The 27,795-nt window shown below is 36.4% G+C and overlaps 4 protein-coding genes and 1 long non-coding RNA gene across 9 annotated transcripts; 4 read left to right on the top strand and 1 right to left on the bottom strand.

Moving 5' to 3' along the window:
* Window positions 1-773: 773 nt before the first annotated feature.
* slc25a43 (solute carrier family 25 member 43) lies at window positions 774-6,351 on the top strand. Of its 2 annotated transcripts, none has more exons than XM_067387175.1 (5): window positions 774-1,203; window positions 3,504-3,745; window positions 3,905-4,077; window positions 4,959-5,120; window positions 5,381-6,351. In XM_067387175.1, the coding sequence occupies exons 1-5, from the start codon at window positions 932-934 to the stop codon at window positions 5,594-5,596; spliced, it is 1,065 nt and encodes a 354-aa protein (XP_067243276.1). In that variant the 5' UTR covers window positions 774-931; the 3' UTR covers window positions 5,597-6,351. The 2 variants fall into 2 exon arrangements, with proteins under 2 accessions (XP_067243276.1, XP_067243284.1); XM_067387183.1 differs by having other exon boundaries at window positions 776-1,203; window positions 4,959-5,093.
* Window positions 6,352-6,999: 648 nt separating this feature from the next.
* On the top strand, window positions 7,000-9,439 carry slc25a5 (solute carrier family 25 member 5). Its single transcript, XM_067387196.1, has 4 exons — window positions 7,000-7,210; window positions 8,188-8,674; window positions 8,755-8,895; window positions 8,982-9,439. The coding sequence occupies exons 1-4, from the start codon at window positions 7,100-7,102 to the stop codon at window positions 9,137-9,139; spliced, it is 897 nt and encodes a 298-aa protein (XP_067243297.1). The 5' UTR covers window positions 7,000-7,099; the 3' UTR covers window positions 9,140-9,439.
* Window positions 9,440-14,143: 4,704 nt separating this feature from the next.
* On the top strand, window positions 14,144-23,187 carry si:rp71-46j2.7 (uncharacterized). 3 transcript variants are annotated; one of them, XM_067387108.1, is made up of 16 exons: window positions 14,144-14,412; window positions 15,020-15,134; window positions 15,376-15,589; window positions 15,874-16,016; window positions 17,524-17,680; window positions 17,789-17,844; window positions 17,946-18,130; window positions 18,222-18,329; window positions 18,417-18,557; window positions 18,700-18,807; window positions 18,918-19,076; window positions 19,765-20,350; window positions 20,443-20,506; window positions 21,047-21,222; window positions 21,321-21,409; window positions 21,517-23,187. In XM_067387108.1, exons 1-16 carry the CDS (start codon window positions 14,236-14,238, stop codon window positions 21,607-21,609), a joined length of 2,571 nt encoding a protein of 856 aa, XP_067243209.1. In that variant the 5' UTR covers window positions 14,144-14,235; the 3' UTR covers window positions 21,610-23,187. The 3 variants fall into 3 exon arrangements, with proteins under 3 accessions (XP_067243209.1, XP_067243200.1, XP_067243191.1); XM_067387099.1 differs by having other exon boundaries at window positions 18,417-18,542; window positions 21,321-23,187; XM_067387090.1 differs by having other exon boundaries at window positions 21,321-23,187.
* LOC137020996 (uncharacterized) lies at window positions 16,331-19,907 on the bottom strand. Its single transcript, XR_010895267.1, has 3 exons — window positions 19,664-19,907; window positions 18,887-19,056; window positions 16,331-17,655 (listed from the first exon to the last, which is right to left on the bottom strand). It is a non-coding gene; the product is annotated as an uncharacterized lncRNA (long non-coding RNA).
* Window positions 23,188-23,373: 186 nt separating the features above from the next.
* On the top strand, window positions 23,374-27,602 carry ube2a (ubiquitin-conjugating enzyme E2A (RAD6 homolog)). 2 transcript variants are annotated; one of them, XM_067387150.1, is made up of 6 exons: window positions 23,374-23,573; window positions 23,786-23,866; window positions 24,282-24,307; window positions 24,711-24,800; window positions 26,394-26,482; window positions 26,628-27,602. In XM_067387150.1, the coding sequence occupies exons 1-6, from the start codon at window positions 23,530-23,532 to the stop codon at window positions 26,754-26,756; spliced, it is 459 nt and encodes a 152-aa protein (XP_067243251.1). In that variant the 5' UTR covers window positions 23,374-23,529; the 3' UTR covers window positions 26,757-27,602. The 2 variants fall into 2 exon arrangements, with proteins under 2 accessions (XP_067243251.1, XP_067243259.1); XM_067387158.1 differs by having other exon boundaries at window positions 24,282-24,334; window positions 24,708-24,800.
* The last annotated feature ends 193 nt before the right edge of the window (window positions 27,603-27,795 follow it).

Below are 27,795 nucleotides of genomic sequence, written 5' to 3'. Positions count from 1 at the left end.
ATTGTTAAGACTTTCATCTGTATTATATTTTATTTAATATAATTATTTAAACTGTATATTTTATGTACATAGCTACAAACGTTATTTTGTTTAGAGTAATTATTCAACTTCAATTCAACATAGCTTCAATCCATGATTTTGGGCCAAGACTGCCATCTGCTGGTCACTTACTGGTACTTTTCTACTGCCACACTACACCAATCACAAATCCAGATTTATCCTGCAAAATATTGTTCATAATAAACATTAATTTAGCTATATTTATACAATTTTTATATTATTCAGATAATAACCACATAATAGAGATTCATCGTGTGTGAGAGGTCTTTTGAGAAAAACAAAACATTATGGAGTTTCAGTTCAAAATGTACAGGATTTCCATATTTTATCCACGTAAACAGCCTCCAAACACTATGCAAATTTCATAGTCTACATAATTATTGTGGGATTTTCTGCATCTGTGGTTTAAAATATAAAAAAATATATTCACAACTAGAGTCACCCCGATAAACTCGGCCATTTTTATTTAATATATTTAGCTGTCTTCGTTTTAAATAATGGCCTTTCTATCTGCTCTAATGGTCCATCCATCCTTTTTTTCCATCAGATTTGCATAAGCCTAAAATGAAAAAGGAAAGCACATTAACTGTGTTTATGGCTGTCTGGGACATACGACATTGTTTGTGTCATTTCTTTCCATCTATAGCTTTTTGACAGCTAGGATTGATTTAGCATGCAACCAAACTTGCGTTTGCACACAAACTACACCCCGCCTTCCCCAAAATATCCACCAATGTGACTGTCCGCTGAACCACAAGTTGAGCTGCAGCTGGATGGCTGTATGATAAACAAACACAGTTAGTGCTCATTTTTACACGTTTGTTATTTTTCCTTCAACGGCTGGAGAAGAAAATCGCTTTTCTTATGAAGTATGGCCATAGTCAAAAAGGACGACCGACTGACAAGTTCTCAAAGTTTACTGTGCGTCGGCTTTGCCGGGATTTTTAGCAAAACTGTAACGTCACCTCTGGAAGTTGTAAAGATTTTGAGTCAAATAGGAACATTTCACTGTAAACGAGGATTTCTGCACAGCTTTGTTTTGATTTGTCAGAATGAGGGACTTCGAGCATTTTGGAAGGGTAATATGGTTTCCTGTCTGCGGTTGTTCCCCTACAGTGCCATACATCTAGCAACTTACAAAAAGTAAGTATTAGACATTTTAATGCTTTAATTGTTAATAATGAATACTTGATAATTAGCATTTACGACCGATGTACGTTTCTTAAGATATGATAGACGTTTCGATCAGCTGTGATGGTAAACAAAGAGAACCGGAAGTTGACGTGTTAGCTTGATAGCGTTTGAAAGTAGAAGAGTGGAAAGAATTGAATTATAAATTAATTATATTCTAACAAGATAGGGCTCGTTTAAATGTACTTAAGGAGATACATTTACGACAGATCGTTTAAAGAAATTATTTAACCTTTTTTCATTAGCTTAGCTTACTTCTGTAGCGGGGGTTTACGTTAGTTCATCGTGATGTCACACATCACGCCTTCATGTCCTGACCAATCACGTAGCTCAGAAAACCAGCGCGTTGATGTGGTGTCATCCTGCCAGAGGGATACAGCGGGTGTGGCTTTAATTCTGCGAAATGCATTCATAAAACGAGTGCAGTGTCAATTTCAGCTGTAGTGTTTCCATGGATATAATAAACTATGCACTTGGCAACGCTTATCAGCGTTCAGCTCAGTCTGTGCCTGTCCATAAACGAAAGTACTTAATGTCACGTGTTCATGCTGCATGGGTTAACCAGACGCCGGAAAGACCCGTACATAGTGTTCCAGTATTCCAGGAAAAAGAGTGGAGGGTGTATTCCGACCTGTTTTGAACACATTGTTCCGTGTGTGCATCTCGAATGCAAGTTTATGCTAGTTAATAATACATTTTTTTAGTAAAGAATATAATTTTCTAGTATGTTTAGTACTGCTGTTAACATTATCTATATAATAATTATGTAATAATGAACACTAGCCCCTCTCTCTATGTATGTATGCATATGTAGAGTACTGTATAAAAGTATTATGCACGGTAATATTATCACACAAAAAAGGCTTTTAAGCCAGTTATTTATATATTTTGCTGTTGTTTCAGTAGGAAATGTCAGTTTACATTTCCAAACATTTCTTTTACTGTTAATTGTAATAATCCAATTAGACTTTTGCATGCACAAGGAGTCTGACAACAGCTGTATGATCTGATCATCATCAAGTCCATCTGGGACAACATGAAGAAACAGAAAAAACTGAGACAGACTAAATCCAGATGAACTGCAGCAACGTCTCCAAGATTCTTGAAGAAACTGACCTGCAAAGCTATCTGAAAAACTGTGCAAGTGTACCTAAGACATCTGTTTTAAAGGGTGCTCACACTAAATATTTGATTTAGTTAATAGAAGTTAATTGATAAAATCATTATTTTTGAAAGCATCCTCACTTTATAGCATTGTTACACAACTCTGTAAAACTCAGTACTGTAGCTTTGCAGGTCGGTTTATTCAAGCATCTTGGAGACTTTGCCGCAGTTCATCTGGATTTAGTCTGTTTCATTTTTTTTTTTTCTTTTCTTTTTCTTCATTTAGTCCCAAATGGACTTTATCAGATCATACAAACTATTGTCAAACTCCTTGTGCATACAAAAATTTCACTGGATTATTATAATTAATTGCAAAAGGAATGTTTGGAAATGTAAACTAATATTTCCTACTGACACTCTACAGCAAAAGATATAAATAACTGGCTTAAAACAAAATCTTTTTTTGTTGTTGTGAAAATACTAATATACTAACGTGCTTAAGGCTTTTTCATAGTACTGTGTGTGTGTGTGTGTGTGTGTGTATATACATATATACTCAACTATTATAATTATATTTGTAAAATTCAGATAAACCTTTTAGTAATTCATAAACTTTATAAAAAAGCACTGTACCACAAAATGTACTGGCAGAAAATTAGCAGTACCTTTTATCTGTTAAGATTGCGTACATTTTCTTCAACTTTAAAGCACAATCCCCTGGTTTCAGACAAGGCTTAAGCTAGTCCTAGACTAAAATGCATGTTTGAGCTGTTTTAACTGAAAGCAACTTATACTGACATATTAAAATATGTCAGTGCTATTTTTTTTGTTTATGTTTATGTTTTTCGAACTAAGCCCTATTCCTGGTTTAGGCTAAGCCCTGTCTGTGAAACCGGGCCAATGAGTAATTCAAAATATCATTAAAACACTTGTAAAATATAAGCAGAACATTGCTACAAATTAACAAGGTACATTGTGCTGTATGTTTATGTACTTTTCTTGAACTGTATTAAGTTCAAGCATTTAACTAAAAGCATTAGCCTTTAGATCAGTAGGTCTTTAAGATCATGAGAATATATCAGTTAGATGTGTCTGGTAGATATGACTAGTACTCTTATCAAAAATGCTTACTATTCTGTTTTTGGCAGTATCGTCCACCTTCACATTGATGAACTGGGTGATATCTCACAATGGAGAGCCATAGTAGCCGGTGGGCTGGCAGGCATATCTGCTGCTCTAGCAACATATCCATTGGAGGTGGTTGAAACCAGACTTATTGCTCAGAATTGCCAAGAACCAACTTACAGAGGGTTGCTGCATTCTCTCTCCAGCATCTACAGAAATGAAGGACTTCAAGCTCTCTACAGGGGGTTTTCCCTCACAGTGTTAGGTATGTATTAGTTCAGATCCTGTTTAAAACCTCAAAATCATTAAATTACGCTAAATCTGATAAAAGAACAACAAAAAAAAAACAAGCTCATAACCTTCTAATGAATAATAGTATTACAATTCTGCTTAAAAAGTTTATGTTTGGATTACTGTGGAATAGGCGCTGTTCCCTTCTCTATTGGCTGCTATGCGGTGTATGTCAATTTGGATAAGCTGTGGCAGGAGCGGCATGTTCGCTTCACGTCTTTGCAGAACTTCATCAATGGCTGTCTTGCGGCAGGAGTTGCACAGACTCTCTCCTTCCCCTTTGAAACTGTTAAAAAGAAGATGCAGGTGAGAATGGAATGCAGGTGATGGGTGTCTATGTCTCGCCACAAGGGGGCACAATGTTACCAGTGTCACAGACTGTGTATACCTAAAGTTGTAAAAAGTTGATTATTTTAAGAATTAAACTTATTTTTAGGTTTATATATATTAAGTAAATATATATATTTTTTTTTAATATAAATGTTTATATATACAGTAGTCAACATTTGAAGTGGATCAAAACCTTCTTCTTAGGACAACTTAATTCTTAGGACAACTTTTTTGATCCACTTCAAATGTTGACTACTGTATATATAACTTGAAATAGTCTGTGCAACAGGTCACACAGAACAATGCTGGACACCATTATGAAGGACACAAGGCCTTGCGGCAGCTGAGAATGTACATAGTGTCCAGTGTCTGCCTATGCCAAAGATAAATTGTCTAAAGTTAGCTGACCTTTCACACACACACAACACACATAGTGGTACATCTGATCTGGTTCCTATATGTTTTGTTTTGCTCTACAAACAGCCAAACTAGAAATGAAAAGTTCTGCTTTTTTCTCTTTTGCAAGTTAAATTGCATTGTCACAAATAAATGACTGAAGCTGCTAAATATTCTGAGACAGTTTGGTGCTTAAAAAAAGTATCTATTGACACAATCAACACAGTACAGAAAACACATCAAGAGGGTTTAGGGGTAGGTAAATGTAGGAAAATGTGTTATAGTAGGGCAATCTGTTCAACACAAATATACATAAATTGAATTAAAAATGAAAAAAATAAAAAATCTTATTTGATCATCTACACTAGACAATATATTTTTTTCTTTAAACAATAATGTCAGTATTCTCATATCCAAGTATTTCATAATGATCAGGATTATTTCTCCAATCATTATTTTAGGCCCAGAGTCTTCTTTTGCCCCATTGTGGAGGAGTTGATGTCCATTTTAATGGAATGATAGACTGCTTCAGACAGGTCATCAAGAACAAGGGTGTCATGGCTCTTTGGAGTGGCCTTACAGCAAACACAGTGAAGGTGACGTCTGTTTTATGTGCTTACGTGGTGAGATGGATAAAAATAACCCAAGCACTGTATGATTTCTGTGTAAATGGTCATACAAATTTAAAATAAACACTGAAGGGGTTGTATTACGCAAACATATTGCTCCTTGCTCTCAATGAAATTAATACAACAAATTGTAACATGAGTCTCTTTAGCAGACTCTGCATGAAATAGTATGCTAATATGTTTTCAGTGGATGTTTTTGGAATGGATTTCCACTTCCTTTTTAATGATATTATGTTTTATTTTGTTCATTACAGATTGTCCCGTATTTTGGTCTGCTCTTCAGTTGCTTTGAGATGTGTAAGCAAGTCTGCCTTTACCGGAATGGCTATATCATTTCTCCACTAAGCTACAAACTTACACCAGGCGTGGACCAAAGCCTGGGCCCATATGAACTGCAGGAGTTTAAGCGCTACCTGAGAAACAGAAAATTGCACAAAGCACAGAGTTCATCCATAGGAAACCGCTGGTAACTATTCTAGAAGTTATCAGGAATAAACAATACTCTGCGAGAACAGTGCATTGATATTAAGTGTATGTACTGCAGAAATGCACAGTGTATTATTCAAACTGGTACTTTGCGAATTATATTACGTCTTATTGTATTTAACTTCCGATATGGTATTTTAAGGATTCTGCACATACGTACATGAAGCACAGTCCATTTCTTACATTCTACAGTACCTCAAACATATCAGACAGGCCCTTAAAGGAAAGTAGGGTGTCTTTGAGGTATTATTAAAGGTGCCCTTTCATTTCATCATTGACATGTATTGCTTTTAGCTTTACTCTCCACTGAAATGGTGTTTTTAAGAGCTGTCTAATCACTTCTCAGGAAAATATGTTGAACATCATTTCAACAGTATACAGCAATGCCTTTGTCAAACAAAGTATTAGTCTTTTACTGGATTTGAGCTCTTTGGCCTTTTTAAAGGTTGTCTCTTATTTATGAACCACATGCTTTTAAGGTCATATTGTGGTGCAGTTTTGGCATTGGCTTACTTTGATTATATATGACGATTTTGAATCTGCATTCTAATGATCTGGACATTCAGTAACCCAGTAATTAACGACTCTGATTCAGCTGTAATAAGGACAGGATCTGTTTAATAAAAGTGTATATGTGGCATGAAATTTTGGATATTTTTAAATGTTGCACATGTTAAGATAAAATCTTAAAGCACTGTAAAAAATTATGAAGTATAAGCAATAAACATCTTAGTCCTTATTTCATTATCTGTTGATTTTTATATTATACAAACAAAAGTGAATTGCATTAGTAGAAATGCCAGTGATTCAGATAGTATTGATTTTGTATTGCCTTGTGTGGTCACATGTTCCCAAATGGATCACTCGCTTCGCCACAGTCAAAAGTCATGTGAAGGACTTTGCACTGACATGTTGGCCTTTTTCCTCTCACACACATGCCCTTGGAGATCATTAACTGAAGGCAGGCAGCGATATAGCTAGTAGCAAACATGCATGCTATGTCACCTTGGAGAACTGCTTCTTGGCTTGACAGCTGAAAGGAAAAACTGGACAATCCTGATCTTGTTATATACTGTACTGTCAGTGTGTATCAAAAACAGGGCAAAAAAGAGTGTGCTTTTTTACATATTATTAGTCATGAATTGTTGGCTACTAGGAAACACATTTTTCTCTGTTTTAAAAACTTCCTGTTGTCATTTACACTGTCCACCTTGAGAAGGCTTAAGGTTACCTTACTAACTACGAGCCATTCATCTTCGTCATCACGTGATGGTCCCGCCTTGTGGAATCTGTGACGTTTGGTCTACAGTCCAATCAAATCTGAGAAGCGGCGGGTACGTTTTTCTCTCGCGAGACGAACCTTTTAAAAACGTCGCTTCAACTTTTCAATCGGCCATTTCGAATCAGCCGGCATTCCACGCTAGTCCTGCGGCAGAGCGGGATATACGTTACCTCTTCAAGCGACACCTCTCCAAGAACACCCAACAATGAACGAGACCGCCATCTCTTTCGCCAAGGACTTCTTGGCCGGTGGTATTGCCGCTGCCATCTCTAAAACCGCCGTGGCCCCCATCGAGAGAGTCAAGCTACTGCTTCAGGTATATATATACGTTGTAATATTGTCTACTATTATATAATCCTACTTTTTTTTTTTTTAAAAACGACATTTTATAATGGGCGAAAATGTGAATACAACCAGCACGGTGTAACGTTAATCCTCGAAGAGTTGATGGTTAAAATAAAACGTTTAAGATTTTAACGTAATTGAATATTGAATGGAGATTAGCCTATCATAATAGTAAACGTCTTGGAGAACCTTAATCTCTCTTTGAGTGAATAACTGATGTTTTTTAGTACATTTTAAGCTACTTAAAACTGATCTGGTCGTCAAATATTTCGTTATAGGATCGGCTAGGCCTTAAGTGCTTGTAACCTTTAGCAGCCCTCCTCGAGAGAACGACCTGAGAAATGCCTCAATCGACAGCCAATTAGCATTCAAACGACTAGACTTTAACAGAGCTTAATGAGCTTTTTGCTTTACTAAGGTTTTGAAGAAAAGTACTTTTCTTTTAAAACACTTCCGTGAAACACGGTAAACCAGCATCCTCGCTCGTCTTGCCAAGGTCGCGAGAAGGGGAGGCCTGTGAATAGCTAGGCCTTTATTGCTAGCTTGTAAGCTAACTCCGCTATTGTTGAAGAGGACACGTTGTTCTATGGGCGTATCATACACGCATATATTGATTTAATCTTAAATATTTCTTGCTCGTACATTTTTACACACATTTAAGTGTGTTTTGATCAATTCCAGTCCATTTTTACAGAAACCAACTTACCGGAAGATATCCCGTATTTTGCGCGTTGTCGGCGTCTTTAGTTTCGCATAATCACGTGTGTTTCCTCTTCAGTTTTCTGTTAAGCCATCGCTATTTTAAACCATTTTCCGCTCAATTCCTTTTTTTTTTTTAGTTGCTTCAGTTTGGGACATTTGTAATCTCAGAGGCTTAACTTCATTAAATCACTGTGTTTCAGTGAAATGTCTTTCATTGTGTGCATCCATTGACTTCTGTGTTTACAGGTGCAACATGCTAGCAAACAGATTACAGTGGATAAGCAGTACAAGGGCATTATGGACTGTGTGGTGCGTATTCCCAAGGAGCAGGGCTTCCTGTCGTTCTGGAGAGGAAACTTGGCCAACGTCATCAGATACTTCCCCACCCAGGCCCTCAACTTTGCTTTCAAGGACAAGTACAAGAAGGTCTTCCTTGATGGCGTGGACAAGCGCACCCAGTTCTGGAGGTACTTCGCTGGCAACCTGGCCTCAGGTGGTGCTGCCGGTGCCACATCCCTCTGCTTTGTGTACCCCCTCGACTTCGCAAGAACCCGTCTGGCTGCTGATGTCGGCAAGGCTGGAGCAGGGAGAGAGTTCTCTGGCCTGGGTAACTGCTTGGTAAAGATCTTCAGGTCTGATGGTCTCAAAGGATTGTACCAGGGCTTCAACGTATCTGTGCAGGGTATCATCATTTACAGAGCCGCCTACTTCGGTATCTACGACACAGCCAAGGGTGAGTCCACATTGCGTTTATGGTATCATCTTCAATGTGTGCTTTTGCTGCATTCGTTACATCTTCTCTTTTGTCTTCAGGTATGCTGCCAGATCCCAAAAACACCCACATTGTTGTCAGCTGGATGATCGCTCAGACTGTGACTGCTGTTGCTGGTCTTACATCCTACCCCTTCGACACAGTCCGTCGTCGTATGATGATGCAGTCTGGACGCAAAGGAGGTCAGTTGCTGCTTTACTTTTAAGGCCTTTCAAGTGTATGTTGACAAGTTCAAGCAGTAGATTAATTTTTTTTTTTTCTGTTGCAGCTGACATCATGTACAGTGGCACAATTGACTGCTGGAAGAAGATTGCGCGTGATGAGGGTGGCAAGGCTTTCTTCAAGGGAGCCTGGTCCAATGTTCTCAGAGGCATGGGTGGTGCTTTTGTGCTGGTCTTGTATGATGAGCTGAAGAAGGTCATTTAAATGTTTCCTGTCCACCATTCAATGTGAGATGTTTAACTGTAACATATCTTGTACATTTGGAAGGACTCTCAAATTCCGCCTTATTTATAGGGACCAACTAGTATGTCAGTACTAGTTGTACTGGGGGAAATTGTTTCTGCGGTTTTCTTTTGCCCCGTTCATCTTATTTTTCTCCTTTTGTTCCCCTCGCCATACTGTCATTCCCAGAAAGAAAGAATGCCGGGTACTAAAATCTACCCGTTTTCCAGCCGGTGTGTTTTTAGACATTGCATCAATAAAGACCCACAGAATGAACCTAAACCATAACTTGTCTTTTTTTTTTTTTTTTTTTTTCCCTCCATTTTTCTTTTGCGTTACAGGTGTTGTAAATGATTCAGCCATTTGGACTGTTTTCGCCCTAAATTCAATCTAACACTGTCCCCACCCTTTAAAAATATGTCAGCAAACTGAACTAGCAGTGATTCACAGGCCTTTCTGCAGACCCTTGACTTGTCAGATCAGTGTGACTTCTCAAGGCTTTCAGTGTCGTAATGGTATTAAAATAAATATCTTGCAGCACCTTTAAACACTACCACAAAGTTGTCACACAGAAGTGTCCAAGTGTTTATTCAAAGGCTAGACTTCACACATGCCTTTTAGACATGTTCCTGGATGTCAGGCAGTATCTTATTTCTTAAGATGCAACCTCATACCCTGTTGACCCTCCAGAGTTGTGCTTGAGCCTGAGCCAAGGACAGCTGAGGGGACATTTGAGTCACTCATAATTCATTCCTTCAAAACTCATGATTTATTTGATGCCTACATGTTGCTGTATTATGGAATTTAAATGTCAAAATGTATAACTTTGAATGGGCTGTTTATCTGCATCTTTACATTTGAGGTGATTTTTGAAGTTTTGGTTATTCAAAAATATCTGCAAATCAAGTTAACTTTAAAGCCAGAATCACATGAAACTAGTTGAAAGGGGGAAATTACTGAAGCTTAATAGGGTCAGAAGGTCTTGATGTTGCAGTTGACCTAATGTTTTACAAACAAGAATGAACCAGCTGTGAGGCTAATGGCTCTCCGGTGTGATCCTCTTGGAAAAGGTGGCTCATGTACGCTCTTACGCTTAACCTTGGTGACCTCTTAGCGGACAACAAGCTAGTCATAAATTAGCACACTAATCCGACCTTGTATCACCTTCACTTGAAGCATGGAGAGTTGAGTGTGGTATTACAGGATGTTCAGCAGGGATAAATAGTGGATGGTGGTGATAATACACTCTTGGCCTAGTGATTGCGTGCAACAAGTTTTTGAACGCTTTCTCTTGGCTGTTCGATAATCAAGATTAAACTGTGTGTTTAGGACTGTTCATTTTCATATACTTAAAGGAAGCCCTTTTGATTACTTCACATTCTACACTATCACAACTATACATAGGAACTAATCTTTTGGAAATCATTTAATTTTCATTATCTATGCAAGTATCAAGGATTTAAAAAAAAAAAAAATGAATTTACCGCCTGTCCTGGCACTGTTATGTGAGAAATGTTAAGTTTAGTGGAACATGACAATTTCCATAATCGATCGCGTTATATGCGTTAACAGGATGAGCCGATTACACAAGAGTGCATGTTCACTCTTGTTGGACGTGACGTAATTCCTGGGAAGGCGGTTCAAACTCGCGCTGGCTGGCAGCAGGCTCTACACGCAGGTCACATGACTTGTACAGATTCGGTCGTATGGTTCTATTTTTACGGGTTTAATCTCTGGCTGGCAGTGGCAGCAGGCTCTACTCCACCATGTGACTATAGAGGTTTAATCATATGCCAGCTGCCTGAATGAACCTGTCCAAGAATTCATTTCTCTTCTGCAGTGCTAACTGGATTGCTGATACTGCTAAAAAGGAAAGTGGTGGTACTTAACTAGCTAGTAGTGACGAGGCTTTTGATTCGTTCAGTAGACCCTTTTGCAGGCTAAAAGATTACCAGTAGGTGGCAGAGTTGTGTGATGAATTTGGAATATATATATATATATATGTATATATATAGCAGAAATGGCAGAAATGTCGGCATGGTAGGGTGAATGGAGGTAAAATGGACCGTTTAAGCTTGACTGTACTGTGCTCAATGGGTTTACACTCAGAGCATAATAAATAATGGTCTTTGATTAAAGTGACACTGCCGGTGGGTATGGCCACACCTCTAAGGAGGAATCCCTCTGGGTGAATGGTAGAAAAACCCCTTGACATAAGATTTTCATTTCCGACTTATAAGGTTCCTTACTAAATGTTAACAAATATTAGTTCTCGTTTTGTTTGTTTCTACAAATACAATGCAAATAAAATGTTTAAAAATGTGTTAGTTTTCTTGTAAGGTGTTTAAAATTGCTGGCCCACTTTGGCCTAATGTCTGAATGTGTTAGTGGGATTCAGGTAAAGTAGGCAACCTTTAAGCTTCAGTATTTATACTCAAATTCATTAAATAAATTGCAATTCACTGTTTTTTTTTTTTTTTTTTTTTTTTTTGTAGCTGACATGTTAAAACCTCTGGCATTGTTCATTTTTGGGTAAAACTTGTGTTGTTTAGGGTTAAAAAAAAAAACCTGAAATGTATTTTTATTTTCAGTGAAATCAATGTAATGTATTTTTGTTTAATATTTTTTATTTTTTTTATTTTGAGAGAATTTCATGGTGCTAATTCATATTTATGCAATTTTATATAAATTTTTTAAAAAATAATATATTTTTTAAAATTACTTTTCAATTAAAAAGCAGTATTTCATATTAAGATAGGGGCAAGGCCTTTAAAATCCAATTTTTGAAGGCAGATTAGTGCGAACTGGTGGGAGTAAAAAAAAAAAAGAAACATCTGTAATGCCATGGTTTAACCACTAGTTTCCTATAAAAAAGCTTATAAAAAGCTCTATAAAAAGGCTTATAAATTCTCTAGTTGTTTTTCGACATAAACACATATTTTTATTAAGTTGTGGATTTGCATTTGCATATTGGTTTGATGTGACAGTTTTTGCATGAATTTTTACTACAGCCAGACCTGAACACAGAGAAAGACATTTTGTTAACATCAAAATTCAACAAAAATGTAACAAAAAATTAACAGTAATGCTTTATTAGAGGTTAATCAACCCTATTTCAACCTCTTATTTGAGTCTTCTGGCTCAATTTTGCCATATGGTTACAGCCACACCAGTTCATTTGTGTGTATAATACTGTATTGTGTGTGTGTGTGTGTGTGTTTGTCTGTTTTGTACTCTTGATGATTTAGACCCCTTGTCTGTGTTTTTACTGCATTGAGTTTAGCGATATTATTTGTGTCTGGAGGAATATGTCTATTTTGTACTCTTGATATTTTAGAGTGTCACCCCTTCATTGCTGTGCACTTTTCTTTTTTTGTATCATGGATGATTTGTAGATTGTACACAAAAAAAATTCTATATTTTTCGTATTTCCCATTAATTTCCTATGGTGGTCATTTTTTACCATGACCATTTAGCTTTTTCAAATCAAGTCCACAATATTTTTTGTGGTCACACAGTGACTGCCATAAAAGTAATATTGTTTTGTACGATTCCGACGAAGTAGCGATTTTTAAAATCTCTAAAAAAATGTTTATGGTCTAAAATGATCGAACAACACCAGAGAGATAATAGGCTATACTCTTTTAGAAAACAGAAATTAATGTGCCTTCAGGAAATTCAAGTCAGAGATGGAAAGAAACAGCAGAAAGGAATGAAGGCGAGGCTTTATGTTCAATCTGTGGAGTGAAGAAAGGATGAGAGGAGCAACATTTAGATGCATTTAAAGTTCAAAGCATTGACAGTTTTCATTTTTGTAATTTTTTTTTTTTTTTTTTACAATATGGCTACCATTTTAAATGTTCCTCTTATTAAATTCTTGTTAGCCTTGTTGTTGCATGTGTTATAGTCACATTTTTAATATGTTGTCATCAATATTCTGATTCCTGATTATTCTGATATTCAGATTTCATCCAATTTAATGTCAACACAACATGTATAATCAATTGTTTTGAATTTTACACATGCTTTGAGTGAACTGATCAATTTTACACATAGCCTAGGCTATGTTGTGGGGTTTGTTAAATATGTTGTTGAATATGTTTGTTTGATAATATGTGTTAATAAATCGTTTTTTTAACTAAGATACAGGGTCGTTTTTGATAAATCAGGGACGGACCACTTTAACAGATTCACTTTACCTGAAATTTGTCCGGAGTGCATGATCTAAAAATGTTTATTGGCATATACCTTGCAAATGACACATTATATGAACTGTATTCAAACTGAAATGTTATAGCTGGACCTTAAACAACTGGTATGATCAAACTACTGAAATAGACAACAGCCTATATAAATTAAGAGCTGTAACAACTTCCTTACATTCATCGTTCATTTTGTATGCCTCGTTTATGTTCTGTTCGTCCACGAGCAGAAGTCAACGATTCGTTCATGAAGTGTCGAACTATACAAAATCATTATATTTAACAGCTAGAGTGTCAACTGTAATAATAATAATACATTTAATCTAATATTATACGTAATAAATGTAGTAATGTTATATAACATTTTTGTCACATCATCCAAACACATTAAACACACTCCCCTCATAGGGATCAATGAAGTGTGCAACGTGCGCCACCCAGCGGTGAAGACAGTTGAGTTAATATAGGCTACTTAGTTTCACTGTATGCTTGATATATAATGTCGCATGGTGCCTGCTTTACTGGGGTAATGAAATGAAAAGTGAAAGCGAACGATTCGTTCACTTAAAGGTTGGTTTACAAACACAGATTCGTCCATAAAGTCTACTGTAACCATACAGTTATTACATACAGAGATCAAATTATAGAAAAGATTAAGCAGACATTCCAGGGAGGGCAAAATACTACGACATCTTCAAGTGCACCAATCACATGTGACATTACAATGGCAAGTTCATCAAACCACAAACACTTACCTTCCGGTTCTCTATGCAGACTCGTCTGTCTGGATGAAAGCAGAAAGGAGAGATAAAGTGTAGCGTTTAAAAGGACGAATGCACAACATTAATGTGAAGGAATTTCTTGGACCTTTTTAAAATGTACACTTGGCGATGCTTTCTCGCCATTATATTTGTACTTGTTTGGTACTTCTCAGAGTTTGGACAAATATGGACTTTTATTTGTTTTTTATCCTTTTTAAATTTCTCTTTCAAAAAGCAAGACCGCGAAACGAGCACTCAGACGGATGATGCACTTGAGGAAACAGCACCACAGGTAACATATGTGATTTGAGAACATTAAGAATAATTCTGCCGAACTGTTATTATTATTATTAATACTTTGAACAAGTGCATGGATTGGTTGACACTGTCCTGCTGGGAAATCTAACGTAGTTGGTAACTGTGTTTCTAAGGTGGTCATTAGCAGGTTAACCAGATATCATGTTCAAAAAAACAGCTTGGCTACCTTTAAATGAAACGACCAGCTGGTCCAAGATTGTCACCAGATAAAGACTTCTTTGTAGACCAGCTAGTAACATGCTTTGTCCCAAAACAAAGCTTCTAGCCTATGTTTGATTTTTCCAGCAGTGCAATAGAAGATATATCTATAATGTTATTGTAAATACATGCACTTTTAGGCAGAACTGTGGGATGAACATGGAAAGATCATCACTATAGTAGGCTATATAGCAGAATTATTGCATGCTTTGGTTGAGACTTGTTCCGATTCTCACTTCCAGATTAATTTTTGTTCCTTATTTCTGTATGGCTCTTCCAGAAAGCAAAAACCCAAAGCTCTTGCTGACCTCATTTCTGTATTCATGACTCTTATATCAGACATCATCAGTTTAATCCTTTGCACCTTAATCCTCCTCTTTCAGTCAAAGAAAGGTCACAATGTTGGTGTCATTGATGAGATTGATGCCACCACCAGAACCGGACAAATTCCATCTCAGACAACACAATATCCAAATGTACAGAGGTCACTCATCCGGGGTAAATAATAATTTTATTGTTCACAAGCATTATGCCTAACTAGCATGTCTGAAAATAATAATGACTGAGATTTGTTTTTTTTTTTCTTGAACCTATTTGTTCTAAAGATGACACAACAGAAATGTAGGATCAGAAAATATAATAAATATCCTAATAAGACTCTCTTTTAGAGTCATATGTCATTAGAGTGAGATCACTGCAGTTGTGCATGTCATGATTACATTTTCTTTTTCTTTTTTAGTGTTTAAATGTGCCTATACTCACCTGGTTCAGCCATGGTACACTGTCCCAGAACTTGGCGACAGTCAGCCGCTTTATAGGGCACTACAGAAGGAGTATAACTTTGTTGTGGAGAGAATTATTTGCAAGGCAATGAACGTCGATCTGTCTGTTACCAGTGTTGGTTGTATTAAAATCTTCACTCAGCACCTGCATAATGCAAAACAGTCAGACGGGTGAGCATGTTTGTTTGTAGCCTGATATACTAAGAATTTTGCATAATATTTTGCTGTGGTGAGTGACACTACTGTATTATGTTTACGTGAACGTTCTTCCTTTTCTATTTCATGCTTAGTCCTTTTTAGAGACCATAAGCAGAACTGGGTCTTGTGATACTTGAGCTCATGTTTTAGCTATGAATTTCTACTAAATCTGATAGACTTTTAACCTATGATGAATCACCTGATGCAGTTCCAGGAATATTGCTAGTAAAATGAAAACTGGCCTGTTTCTCTTTCAGTTCTCCAGTGTTCAGTTCACGTTCAGAGGAAATGGCAGTCCTCAGAACTTTCTCTGAAGCTCTGGTGCGAAAACTTTTCCCTGAGTACCTCTGGGAAGCAAAACTCTACCAGTGTGTCCTAACTGAGATTGTGGCTACAAAAGGTTAGTCCTACTGACCTTTGAACTAAATACTTTCTAATGATCTTTCCAACGATCACAACATTCCAATCAGATATCTGGCATCAACATTTGTGTCGTGCATTTTTAAGTCTAGGTTATTACTTTCTCACTTGTCACAGCATGTCTTCACTGCTTCTACAAACACTGGTTTATCCACATTTTTTGTGCCTAAATCACTGAAGGGCATGAAAAGAAACTAATCTCTTCACTTTTTCTCAGTGATTGTGACAACAAAGAGTGAATTTTTTTTTTCTCTCATTAACTGCCTCCAATATCATATTTAAAATCATTTTAAAATGAAATGTTTTATAGAGTTAAAGTCCCCCTGTAGTCAATCATTTTATCCCTTAAAACTCATCTTTGTCCAAAATGACACATTATAAAAATTTTTTAATGTGAAAAAAAAATCTTCATGCCTTAAATTAGCTTGAACAACTCTACACCCTTGCCTTATTTAGTACATGCAAATTAATGAATATGCAAATTAGTCCCGCCTCCATTCACACCAGCTCAGAGATCTACTCAATCAGCTTACTGAGGTAAATGCTGCACAGTGGTATCGCTTTTTACAACCTTAGACACATAACGGTAATTAATATGATTAGCCATTTGCTTGACAGTTGTTATCAAACAGCTAATAATGTGTTGTTAATGTTACACAAACTATGTTCTTGTTCGCCATTTCAAAGTCAGACAGCTGCCTTCTAACAATCAGTATCCTTACAAACACTTTGAACAACTCAGAATGTCAGTTGAGAAAGGCATAACATATTATACATCATTCACTCACCATGCTGCTAAATCTACACGATTTTTCATATCAACAGAAAAATATACAGACATAACCTGTCTTCTCTTGAGACTCCTTGCTAGTTTGCTGTTAATGATATACTAAAGCTCACCAGCACATTGACGTGATTGGTTACAAGGTAGTTTGTGACGTCACAGACATCAGCGATTTTAAACCACGGGTCTTTTTTCACTGCAGTTTTAAAATACTCAGCAATGGTGACATATGAATAGTAATCCTTTACTGTCTTTTCTTAACAAACACTCTTGAAAAGATTGGGGTCAGTTAGATTTTTTATGCATTTGAAAGAGACGACTTCTTCTGCTCACCAAGGCTGCATTTATTTGATCAAAAATACAGTAAAACAATAATATTGTGAAATATTATTACAGTTTAAAATAAGTGTAAAATGTAATTTATTCCGGTGATGGCAAAGCTGAATTTTCAGTATCATTATTCCAGTCTTCAGTGTCACATGATCCTTCAGAAATCATTCTGATATGCTGATTTGGTGCTCAAGAAACATTCATTATTATTATTAATGTTAAAAACAGGTGAATATTTTTGTGAAAACTCTGATATATATTTTTCAGGATTCTTTGATGAATAGAAAGTTGTGATTTTTGTTTTGTGCTAATTGTATTGTGTATTTTATGCTAATACACTGATCACTTTGTTACTCTTGCTGTCCATGTCTAGCACTTGATGTGCTTGTGACATCCCTCTGTAATCCAGACAACCTGAATCAGATGGTGGTTTTGCAGTTGGATAGAGTAACTCCTAAAGGCTCAACAGGAGACCTAACCTCAGATAGGGAAGTCGCACCATCCCCTGTGGGAAGTGAAGAAGCAGAGGAGTAAGTCATCTTAATACATTTAGTCTAAGAATATTTATATTATTTATCCTATAAATCTCATTTGGGGGCCTCTTTCTGCTTTCAAACTTGTGGATTGAAATTCCACAGATTGACAGGTGAAGCTGAGGAAGGCCAGTCTGAATACATAAAAGGAAAGAAGAAGGGTGACGTATCTTTCTCTTTCATCTCGGTAATTTGATTGAAGAGCAGTATGTGTACATAAATAATATAATAAAGTGTAATTTGATTTCTTTTTTCTAAGTAGGCAGTAGAATCAAAGAACAATTTTCCAAATTTGTTGATAAGGTCAAGTCAAAGAAAGCCCAAAGGAAAAAACATAAGAAGGAGCTTTTACAGAGGAATTTATTAGCACGTAGATCTGCTGTTATTGAAGATGATGGTTTAAGCAGCAGAGAGGGCTCCATCGGAAGCTGCTTGGACTCTGATTATGTATGGAATATACTTGCAAATGTTAATATTGAATTGATTTACAATGTTTTCGGTGCAAGCAACTGATGCTGTCTGTGCTTTCTTTTAAAAGGACAGTGAAATGGATGTTAACCCAAGAACTGTCGAAGAGGATATGATGGAGTTTAAGCTTTCCTATGAGATGTGGCGGGTGGGGAAATGGGCAGTCCGTGTTACAAATGTGAGGCATATTTAAAAGAAAGCTAAACGATGTGCAATCTAAATTGAGTTTAATAATTTCATAATATTGATAAGAACACTGTCTTAGGTTCAGCAGGAAAATGAAGAGCTGTGTTTTACGGTTCACTTGGAGGAGAGAAATAACCCTGAGAATCTCCACTGGGATGTGAAAAAGACCCAGTCAGATATACTTCATTTTCATAGCCTCTGGCAGGTGAGAGAGGAAATGGTGAGGAATCTTCAAAGCAATGTTTATATTGAAACCTATATTATTTTGTATAGCCATTAATATCTGATTTTTATTATCAATTATTCTTAATTAATATAGTTACTCGATTTTCAAAAGCTTTTTTTTTTTTTTTTTTTTTAAGGATACTTCCACCTTACCCTCTATATCTGCAATAGTAGAGAACACAAAAAAGGAACTTGATGACTCGTATGAAGAGGAAGTGAGATCAGCCTTTGAGCACTTTTTACAGGTAACTGCAGTCATACACTCTGTCTAGAATGTTTCTGGACAGTCTTGGGAGTTTCCAGTTGAATGCCAGTGGTAAATACCTAGAAATGTTTACCCCTTATTTCCCTTCAGGAGCTGGTTTCTGATGCACAGCTTGGTCACTCTCAGCCTGTATTCCAGTTCTTGGGCCCTTTTGCACGGCTGATGAGTGATAAGGAACATGAGGGAGGTGTCTGGAGTCTTCTGAATGGTCTTGCAATATTCCTCACTCCTAGCCAAGATGAGGAAGAGGTAAGAATTGATTTTATGTCCATAGCTTAAAGACAATCTGATGATGAAACCGATGAAGAAATAATACTTCTGTTCAAACATTTGGGCTCAGTAAGCTTTAAAATTAAAAAAAAAAAAAAATGAAATTAATACTTTTATTTAGAAAGGATGCATTAAATTAATCAACAAAAAAATTCAATATAAAAAATGCTGTTCTTTTGAACTTATTATTATTAAAAGACAATAATGATAATAATAATGAATGTTTCTTGAGCATCAAATCAGCATATTAGAATGATTTCTGAAGGATCATGTGACACTGAAGACTGAAGTAATGATGCTGAAAATTCAGCTTTGACTTTACAGGAAAAATATACTATTTTAAATCGTAATTATATTTCATGACATTACTGTTTTTACGGTACGTTTGATCAAATAAATGCAGCTCTGTTAAGCACATACTTTCAAAAACATTAAAAAGCCTTACCAACCTCAAACTTTTGAACGGTAGTGTATTTTATCATGTATTTGGATCAATATTCATACTCCAAGATTTGATATCTTGTCCAAATATAGCTAAGGTTTGTTGATTTACAGTATACATATACCTTTAGTTTGAATTAGCTTCAATGACCAGAGCTCAGTGTAAATTATTGAGAGTACTGCCACCCTCTGGTAATAATGTTACTAATTTTTTTTTCTCCTCCAGTCCCATAACAGCAGAGGAGATGATAAACTTGATGAAGCAGGAGCCTCAACACATCACGGTGGACCGACAGCACAGCCAGCCTGCATTGACACAGATGAGGAGCCAAAGGGGGAAGGGCCAAAAGCTACAAATGTACAGTTTTGTACCCCCCATGAAGAGACTGAGCCCATCAGAAGTAGAGAACCAGATATACAAGACAATGATCAGATCTCTGATGATCCTGATGTGGTTTCTGATGGGCAGGAGAGTCTTGCTGAGAGCTTGGATATCTTTGTTAATAGGTCAAAATTAGTAATTCCCACAGGACACTCCAGTGATATCTCAAGATCAGTAGTGAGCCATACTGAAGGCTTGCAGTCTGACTCGGCCGACGGCTTTAGAAGTGCCCAGTCTGGAGGCAAAACCAACAAAAAAGATAAGTTACCTCTCAAAAAGTCAAATGGATTGCAAAAGTTTAAAATAAAAGAGAAAACGGGACAGTTCAAGGATGAGATGACAAATCAGACTCAGAAAAAGGAACCCCAGACCAATTGGGAGCAGGTTGAGGCCACCAAAGCCATATTTGATTTATTGAAGGAAATAACTGGTATGATGTAACTTCTTGTTTTATGATGGCCAAGAACTGAAACTATAAACTGATTTTCTTTGCCCATTAACGTTTGTCTTTACCCTTTTCAGGTAACTCGGTCTTCATTAATATTGTTGATGCCATTCTAAAACCAGTCCAGCCTTTGGTAAAAAAGTAAGTACTATTTCATATCACATTTATTAAAAAACACTCTAAACAACCCAAGATGGGTTGAAAATGGACAAACCCAGCGACTGGGTTTTTAACTGCTGGGCAGTTTTATTTAACCCAACTATTGTTTAAAAATTACTATATGGCTGGCTTAAAATGAACCTAAAATAGGTTGGAAATTAAAAATCAGACACATAATTACTAGAGGCAACAATAATCAAAAGGTGAACATTTATTATTAAGCAATTTAATGTTTATTGTTTGATTTTCATTCATTAAACATATTAATAAATGTTAATTTTCAGCATATTTTGGGTTAAATTTAAGCAAGGAATACAGTTATTTTTAAACAAAAGTTTAGTTAAATAAAACCAACCAGCAGGTTGGGCAAACATTTAACCCAACCACTAGGTTAAAATAACCCAATCGCTGGGTTTGTCCATTTTCAACCCACCTTGGGTCATTTTTAACCCAGCATTTTTTAGAGCGTACCAAGGTTGTTGAGTTGTCGATGTGATAAGCATAAACTTTCATCCCATGCAGGAAAATAAACAACTTTTTAAAAAGGATGCATCCTACCGAAGATCAGATTGCATCCTACATTGATAATTTCCGAGAGAAGTTATGGCCAGATGGAAACGTGCCCTGCCAGCCGCCACGTGACAGTGAGGAGAAACAAGAGACCAAGGAAAAGGCTTTGCAGCTTATAAATTCAAAATGTATGTACAATATGTTCCAATGTTGTGATGACCCCCCCCCCCCCCACCTCACATTTTAAATAATTTCTTCATCCTTGTTATTGTTGTTGTGGTTTTAGATTCAAACTCTCTAATCCTCAAGAAGACTGATGTGGAAACTGTGTTTAAGATTTTTCAGGACACAGAAGAGAACAAGAAACTGATTTATGTGAGAACTCTAATTGATTATTATTATTCAACTTATTTAGTTAAAATTTTGAAATATATTCAAAAGTTATCCAGATTCACATTCATATTCTTTGTGTGTGTCCGTAGAAGCTGCTTTTGTTTGTTCTAAAGGAGTTCCTGCCTGGAGAGCCTGCCTTCAGTTCAATAGCTAATCTAACTGTGAAGGATTGTGGTTCATAACAGAAACAGGATAATTTATTATTTTAATAATGTGTCTAATGTTTTTAAATGTACATTATTTTATATTTTATAATATTCTTCAAAGATGCATTCTGATATACCTCAGAGAGGTCATGAGCAGCATGAACACTATTGAATTTTTATTCAAAAAAATGTTAACCTCTGATTACTTAAACTATTGTGATTATGGTTAATCTAAAAATATCACAATATATTGGGTGTAAATTTTAAACATAATCACTGTGTAAGTTAACTATTTGTTTTGTTCCTTAAAATTGTACACTGTGAAGAACTGTTTTCCTATTTTATAACCGCACAGCTTACTCAGGACAAAACAGATAAAGTCATTATGATACTGTTTATGATTTTACAACTAGACTTAATACAGTTTCTGTGAGGAATGTATTTGAATAATATTGCCAATAAAAATATTTTACTACTAATTGCGAGTCGTTTAATTTCTTGCACCTTATTAAAGGTGCCCTAGATTATGTTTTTAAAAGATGTAATATAAGTCTAAGGTGTCTCCTGAATGTGTCTGTGAAGTTTCAGCTCAAAATACCCCATAGATTTTTTTTATTAGTTTTTTTAACTGCCTATTTTGGGGCATCATTATAAATGCGCCGATTTATGCTGCGGCCCCTTTAAATCCTGTGCTCTCCGCCCACAGAGCTCGCGCTTGCCTTAAACAGTGCCTTAACAAAGTTTACACAGCTAATATAACCCTCAAATGGATCTTTACAAAGTGTCCGTCATGCATGCGTCGGATTATGTGAGTATTGTAAACTGTTATATTGTTTACATAGTTTCTGAGTGAGTTTGAGGCTATGTTCCGTGGCTAAAGCTAACATTACACACTGTTGGAGAGATTTATAAAGAATGAAGTTGTTTATGAATTATACAGACTGCAGGTGTTTAAAAAAGAAAATAGCGACAGCTCTTATCTCCGTGAATACAGTAAGAAACGATGTTAACCGCATTTAACAGTACATTAGCAACACGCTAACAAAACATTTAGAAAGACGATTTACAAATATCACTAAAAATATCATGTAATCATGGATCATGTCCGTTATTATTGCTCCATCTGCCATTTTTCGCTGTTGTTATTGCTTGCTTACCTAGTCTGTTGATTCACCTGTGCAGATCCAGATGTTACTGGCTGCCCTTGTCTAATGCCTTTCATATTGTTGGGAACATGGGCTGGCATATGCAAATATTGGGGGCGTACACCCCGACTGTTATGTAACAGTTCTTTAGAGGTCTTTTAAACAAATGAGATTTATATAAGAAGGAGGAAACAATGGAGTTTGAGACTCACTGTATGTCATTTCCAGGTACTGAACTCTTGTTATTCAACTATGCCAAGATAAATTCAATTTTTCATTCGAGGGCACCTTTAAATTGTAATATAAGCAAAAAAAAAAAAATTAACAGTTAACCTTTCCGTCACTTATTCTGTAATCGCCTGCAAGTTACAATATTGTTTGCTACTGTCAAACCTATGACGTAACTGTTAGTCCGATCCAACTGCTCGAGTTCGGAGGGTTTTCTGTAAAAGTCTTTCACCATATCTCTGCTTATTATTAACAAAAACACTCTAATTATTAATGTCAGTACTCTTAAAATATTTTACTGATTTTTTTTTTAAAACCACGAATAGGTTTATATGTCTGTGAATGAGCTCACTTTTATTTTATCGAGCAATTGCTTCTCCCCCGCTTCATGTTGGTATGGTCCAGTCCCAGAGAGACGGGCTTAGTAGAGAAAACAGGCAGGAGGATCCAAGCAAGCGAACGGCTAACGTCGTTATTTAACCGAATCGACCAAACCGACGTCCGCTAAACTAAAATAATTGAAACTAATTCAAAGTAACAACGTCGATACCTTATGTTTACTTCTCGGCTATCAAATTAAGCCATGTCAACCCCAGCAAGACGGCGTCTGATGAGAGATTTTAAACGGTAAGCGATAGAGAAAATGCTAAAGGCCCTTGGTTGCTTTATGGACACCGGCTGCTCTCAGTCTTTAACATGGCGACTTTTTCCCCATTAAAAGCCATTTATTAACGACACTCGGATAATGTATTTTGGATGTCGTATGTGCGGTATGTGGTGTTGTCGTAATCTAGGTATATTATATGTAATGTAACTTCCCTGGATAACTTGTTTTTCAGTCTCCAGGAGGATCCTCCAGCCGGAGTTAGCGGAGCCCCGTCGGAAAACAACATCATGGTCTGGAATGCTGTCATTTTTGGGTTTGTATAATTTGCTTTTTTTGTTTGGACCGCGATAAACAATCAACAGAACACTCTGACACTTGTTTATCTCAACCTATTCGAGGTCTTTGAGATGATGTTCAGCTTGTTAGCGGTAATATAAGCAGTTTTAAATAGGCCAGATGGCCGGTGGTCCCCCATAAGAGGTGCTGGTTATTTGATATTTAAGTGACGGTGTCCTGAATAGAGCTGTGTGTTGTGTTGTGTTGTCTTGTCTTGTGGTGAAGGAAACGGGTTATAATGTCATATCCGTAGACTGTTGAGCGTTGTTATTTTTGGATTAGAGAATGCGCAGGGCTCTTGTACATTGGCTAGTGATTTTGGCTTTATTTCTTGCTGTCATGCCAAGTGTTATGTGTAACCTGACATGTTGACCCATTTCTTGTACCTACAGCCCTGAAGGAACACCATTTGAAGATGGTAAGTCAAGAAAACACAAGCTTCAGTCCTCAGTGTCACGCTTCTTCAGAAATCATTCTGTTGATTTGGTGCTCAAAAACATTTCTTATCAATGTTGAAAACTGCTTATTTTTGTAAAAAATGTGATATTTTGTGATTGTTCTTTGATGAATAATTCTGTAACGTTATACATGTCTTTACTGTCACTCTTGATACATTTAATGTCCTTTCCTTACTAAATTAAAGTAATTTCTTTCTTAAAACAAACTACATTGACAGCTGAGTAAGTATTGAGCTTTGGGTTCTAAATACTGCTGACAACCGCTTATACATGACACTTTGTAACTATTTGGCATGGTATGATTCTTTTGTTTATATCTGGCAAATGGCTTTGCTTCATATTTTCTTTTTCTGCTTGTCATAGGTACTTTCAAACTCACAATAGAATTTACAGAAGAATATCCAAACAAACCACCAACAGTTCGGTTTGTCTCCAAAATGTTTCACCCTAATGGTAAGTTTTACAAACTCTGTGATTTTTTTTTTTTTGTATTTATAAAATCCTTGCACTTTAGATTACTTAAAGGTTTAGTTCACCCAAAAATGAAAATTCTGTGATTAATTACTCACCCTCATGTCGTTCATCTTCATAACAAAAATTAAGATATTTTTGATGAAATCCGATGGCTCAGTGAGGCCTGCATTGCCAGCAAGATGATTAACACTTTAGGATGCCCAGAAAGCTTCTAAAGACGTATTTAAAACAGTTCATGTGACTACAGTGGTAAATGTTATGAAGTGACGAGAATACTTTTTGCGCACCAAAAAAACAAAATAACGACTTTATTCAACAATATCTAGTGATTTCAAAACACTGCTTCATGAAGCTTCGAAGCTTTACGAATCTTTTGTTTCGAATCAGTGGTGCGGAGTGCGTATCAAACTGCCAAAGTCACGCCCCCCAGTGGTGAACCATTGAAATTTTGAAACATTTATGACATTATGAAGCCTCGTTTACTAAAATCTCGGGATTTTGGCACTTCAATAAACGCTGCGAACCACTAATTCGAAACAAAAGATTCGTAAAGCTTCGTAACTTCATGAAGCAGTGTTTTGAAATCACCCATTACTAGATATTGTTGAATAAAGTCGCTTTTTTTTTTTTTTTGCCTCACAAAAAGTATTCTCATTGCTTCGTAACATTAAAGGTGCTCTATGTAAGTTTTTGACTGTACTAAAGCATAAAAATACCATAATATGTTTGCAGATATTTATTAAACATGCTGAGTTCACATACTCGTTTCTCTGAAAACCATTGCTTCAGCCGGTTATTTTACTTTGAAATTTGCGTTCTGTGTCGGAATTTGTTTTTGTTTTGGTCTGTGCAAGATGCACGTTGCCAATTTATAATTTACTTGTAAATTTACAATTTACAAGTATTTTGCCACCCTGGGTTGCCAGATGTTGGAAAACGCATACAGCGAATTGTAGCCATGGAAGCCAGCGAACAAACTGGGTCAGAAATTCTACCTGACCTAAAAAGACTCAGCATCTATCTACAAATCTCTGTAAACGGGAGCATATTAAAACGCGATATCAACCCATCATAAATCAATAAATAATCGAATTATCTTAAGTCTCCTCGCCTACCAATGTCAACTGAGCTCGCTCCTGTTGCGTGTCTTCAAACTGGCAACCTGCGAGAGCGTGGAGTCTGAGGAGGAGGGGGAGGGCAAACAATATTTTGAATTTGGACTGCAGTACCCATTTCAACCACTAGCTGTAATTTTTACATAGCACCTTTAAGGTTGAACCACTGTAGTCACATGAACTGTTTTAAATCTTTAATAGCTTTCTGGGCATTGAAAGTGTTAATTATCTTGCTTTCAATGGAGGCCTGACTGAGCCATCGGATTTAATCGAAAATATCTTAATTTGTGTTCTAAAGACGAACAAATTTCTTTAGACATGAGGGTGAGTAATGAATGACAGAATTATCATTTTTGGGTGAACTAACCCTTTAAGTATAAGTGTGCACATATATCACATGCCAGAACTAAATATGTGTCAATGGACCATAAAATCGAATTGTCTTTCTTTCGTTCAGTTTATGCAGATGGTAGTATATGTTTGGACATTCTTCAGAATCGCTGGAGTCCAACATATGATGTTTCTTCAATTTTAACCTCAATACAGGTATATGTCTGCACTTTTTTTTTCACAGACTAATTTTTTTTAACATGTTTTTTTTTTTCCTTGCAACTTTTCTTTCTGCTGTTTTGATGGTAGCATTAAAAATGTGAGGACATAATTCATGTTGTTAACATGCCTTTCTCCTCAGTCTTTACTGGATGAGCCGAACCCAAACAGCCCTGCCAACAGCCAGGCAGCTCAGCTGTATCAGGAAAACAAGAGAGAGTATGAGAAACGTGTGTCGGCCATTGTTGAACAGAGCTGGCGTGACTGTTGACCCTCCTTACAGTTCCCATACGAACAATAGTCCGCCTCAGCCAATGAGAGGAAAACCACCTTGCAAAGAATAAAATAAAACACTTCATGTTTTGAATCATTCTCCACTTACTCGGTAGAATTGTCTGTTCTGTAGCTGTTGCAAGATTAGAGTGCTGTTGTGTTGTGGTCTCCCTCTTCATGCAGAACCTTATCTTGGGTGAGGATAAACCTTAATTTAACAAAATATTGTTGCCAGGGTTACTTGTTTTTATTTGGCCTGCCCTCATTTTTGTCATCTTATTTCTTTGGTTTTATAAGTTGCTCCTACACTGTGGGCTGATTTCATTTTGGTTATTAAGATGTTGGTTGCTGTTCTCAGTATGAATCAAAGTTTTATTATCCTTGTTTAAATGTAGAGATTTTGTTGTCTCTGCAAAAGTGTCATACCGAATGCCGCTTAATGTGCTGTTCAGAGTTCCAAATTAAACGGCAAGGACATTAAAGATGGTTGATATATTGTCTTGTATGGAAAGCTTACAAGTTTCAGAAACATGCCTTTATAACTGCACTTGGAAAACCTGATTTTAAAACAAGTTTAAAAATTGTAATGTTGTAAAGTGATTTATGTTCTTTTAATTCAACAGTTCATGATGTTTAAGGTGTTGCCTATTGACACTGTGTTCTAGTTTGTCAGCAGTAATTGTTTGAAAGTACACCGTGATCTGTCTTACCCACAAAACCCCGTGTCACAGACCTGGGATTCAGAACACAACACTTTTTTTCACGATTTTGTGTCTGTTGCACCCCAGTTGCATATTTTTTTTTTTTTTTTTAAGTTCCATTTAAGTGCCGTTTATTTCTCACACACTGAATTTCTCCTCCAACCATTCTGATGTGATGCTGTCATGCAGTGTCCATTTAAGCTAATTCAAATCTTCATTTTTCTAATTTACCAAGAGTGTTGATTTGCACTAGTAACCCATGTAAGAAACTGTACATTTTCTCACTTCTTGTAAATAAACAGTAAAATAAACTTTTTTTTTTTCTTCTTGAAAAAT

This window comes from Chanodichthys erythropterus, chromosome 1 (assembly GCF_024489055.1).
Source record: "Chanodichthys erythropterus isolate Z2021 chromosome 1, ASM2448905v1, whole genome shotgun sequence".
In the NCBI taxonomy this organism is placed as follows: Eukaryota; Metazoa; Chordata; class Actinopteri; order Cypriniformes; family Xenocyprididae; genus Chanodichthys; species Chanodichthys erythropterus.
This window is presented reverse-complemented; position numbering and strand designations above follow the sequence as displayed.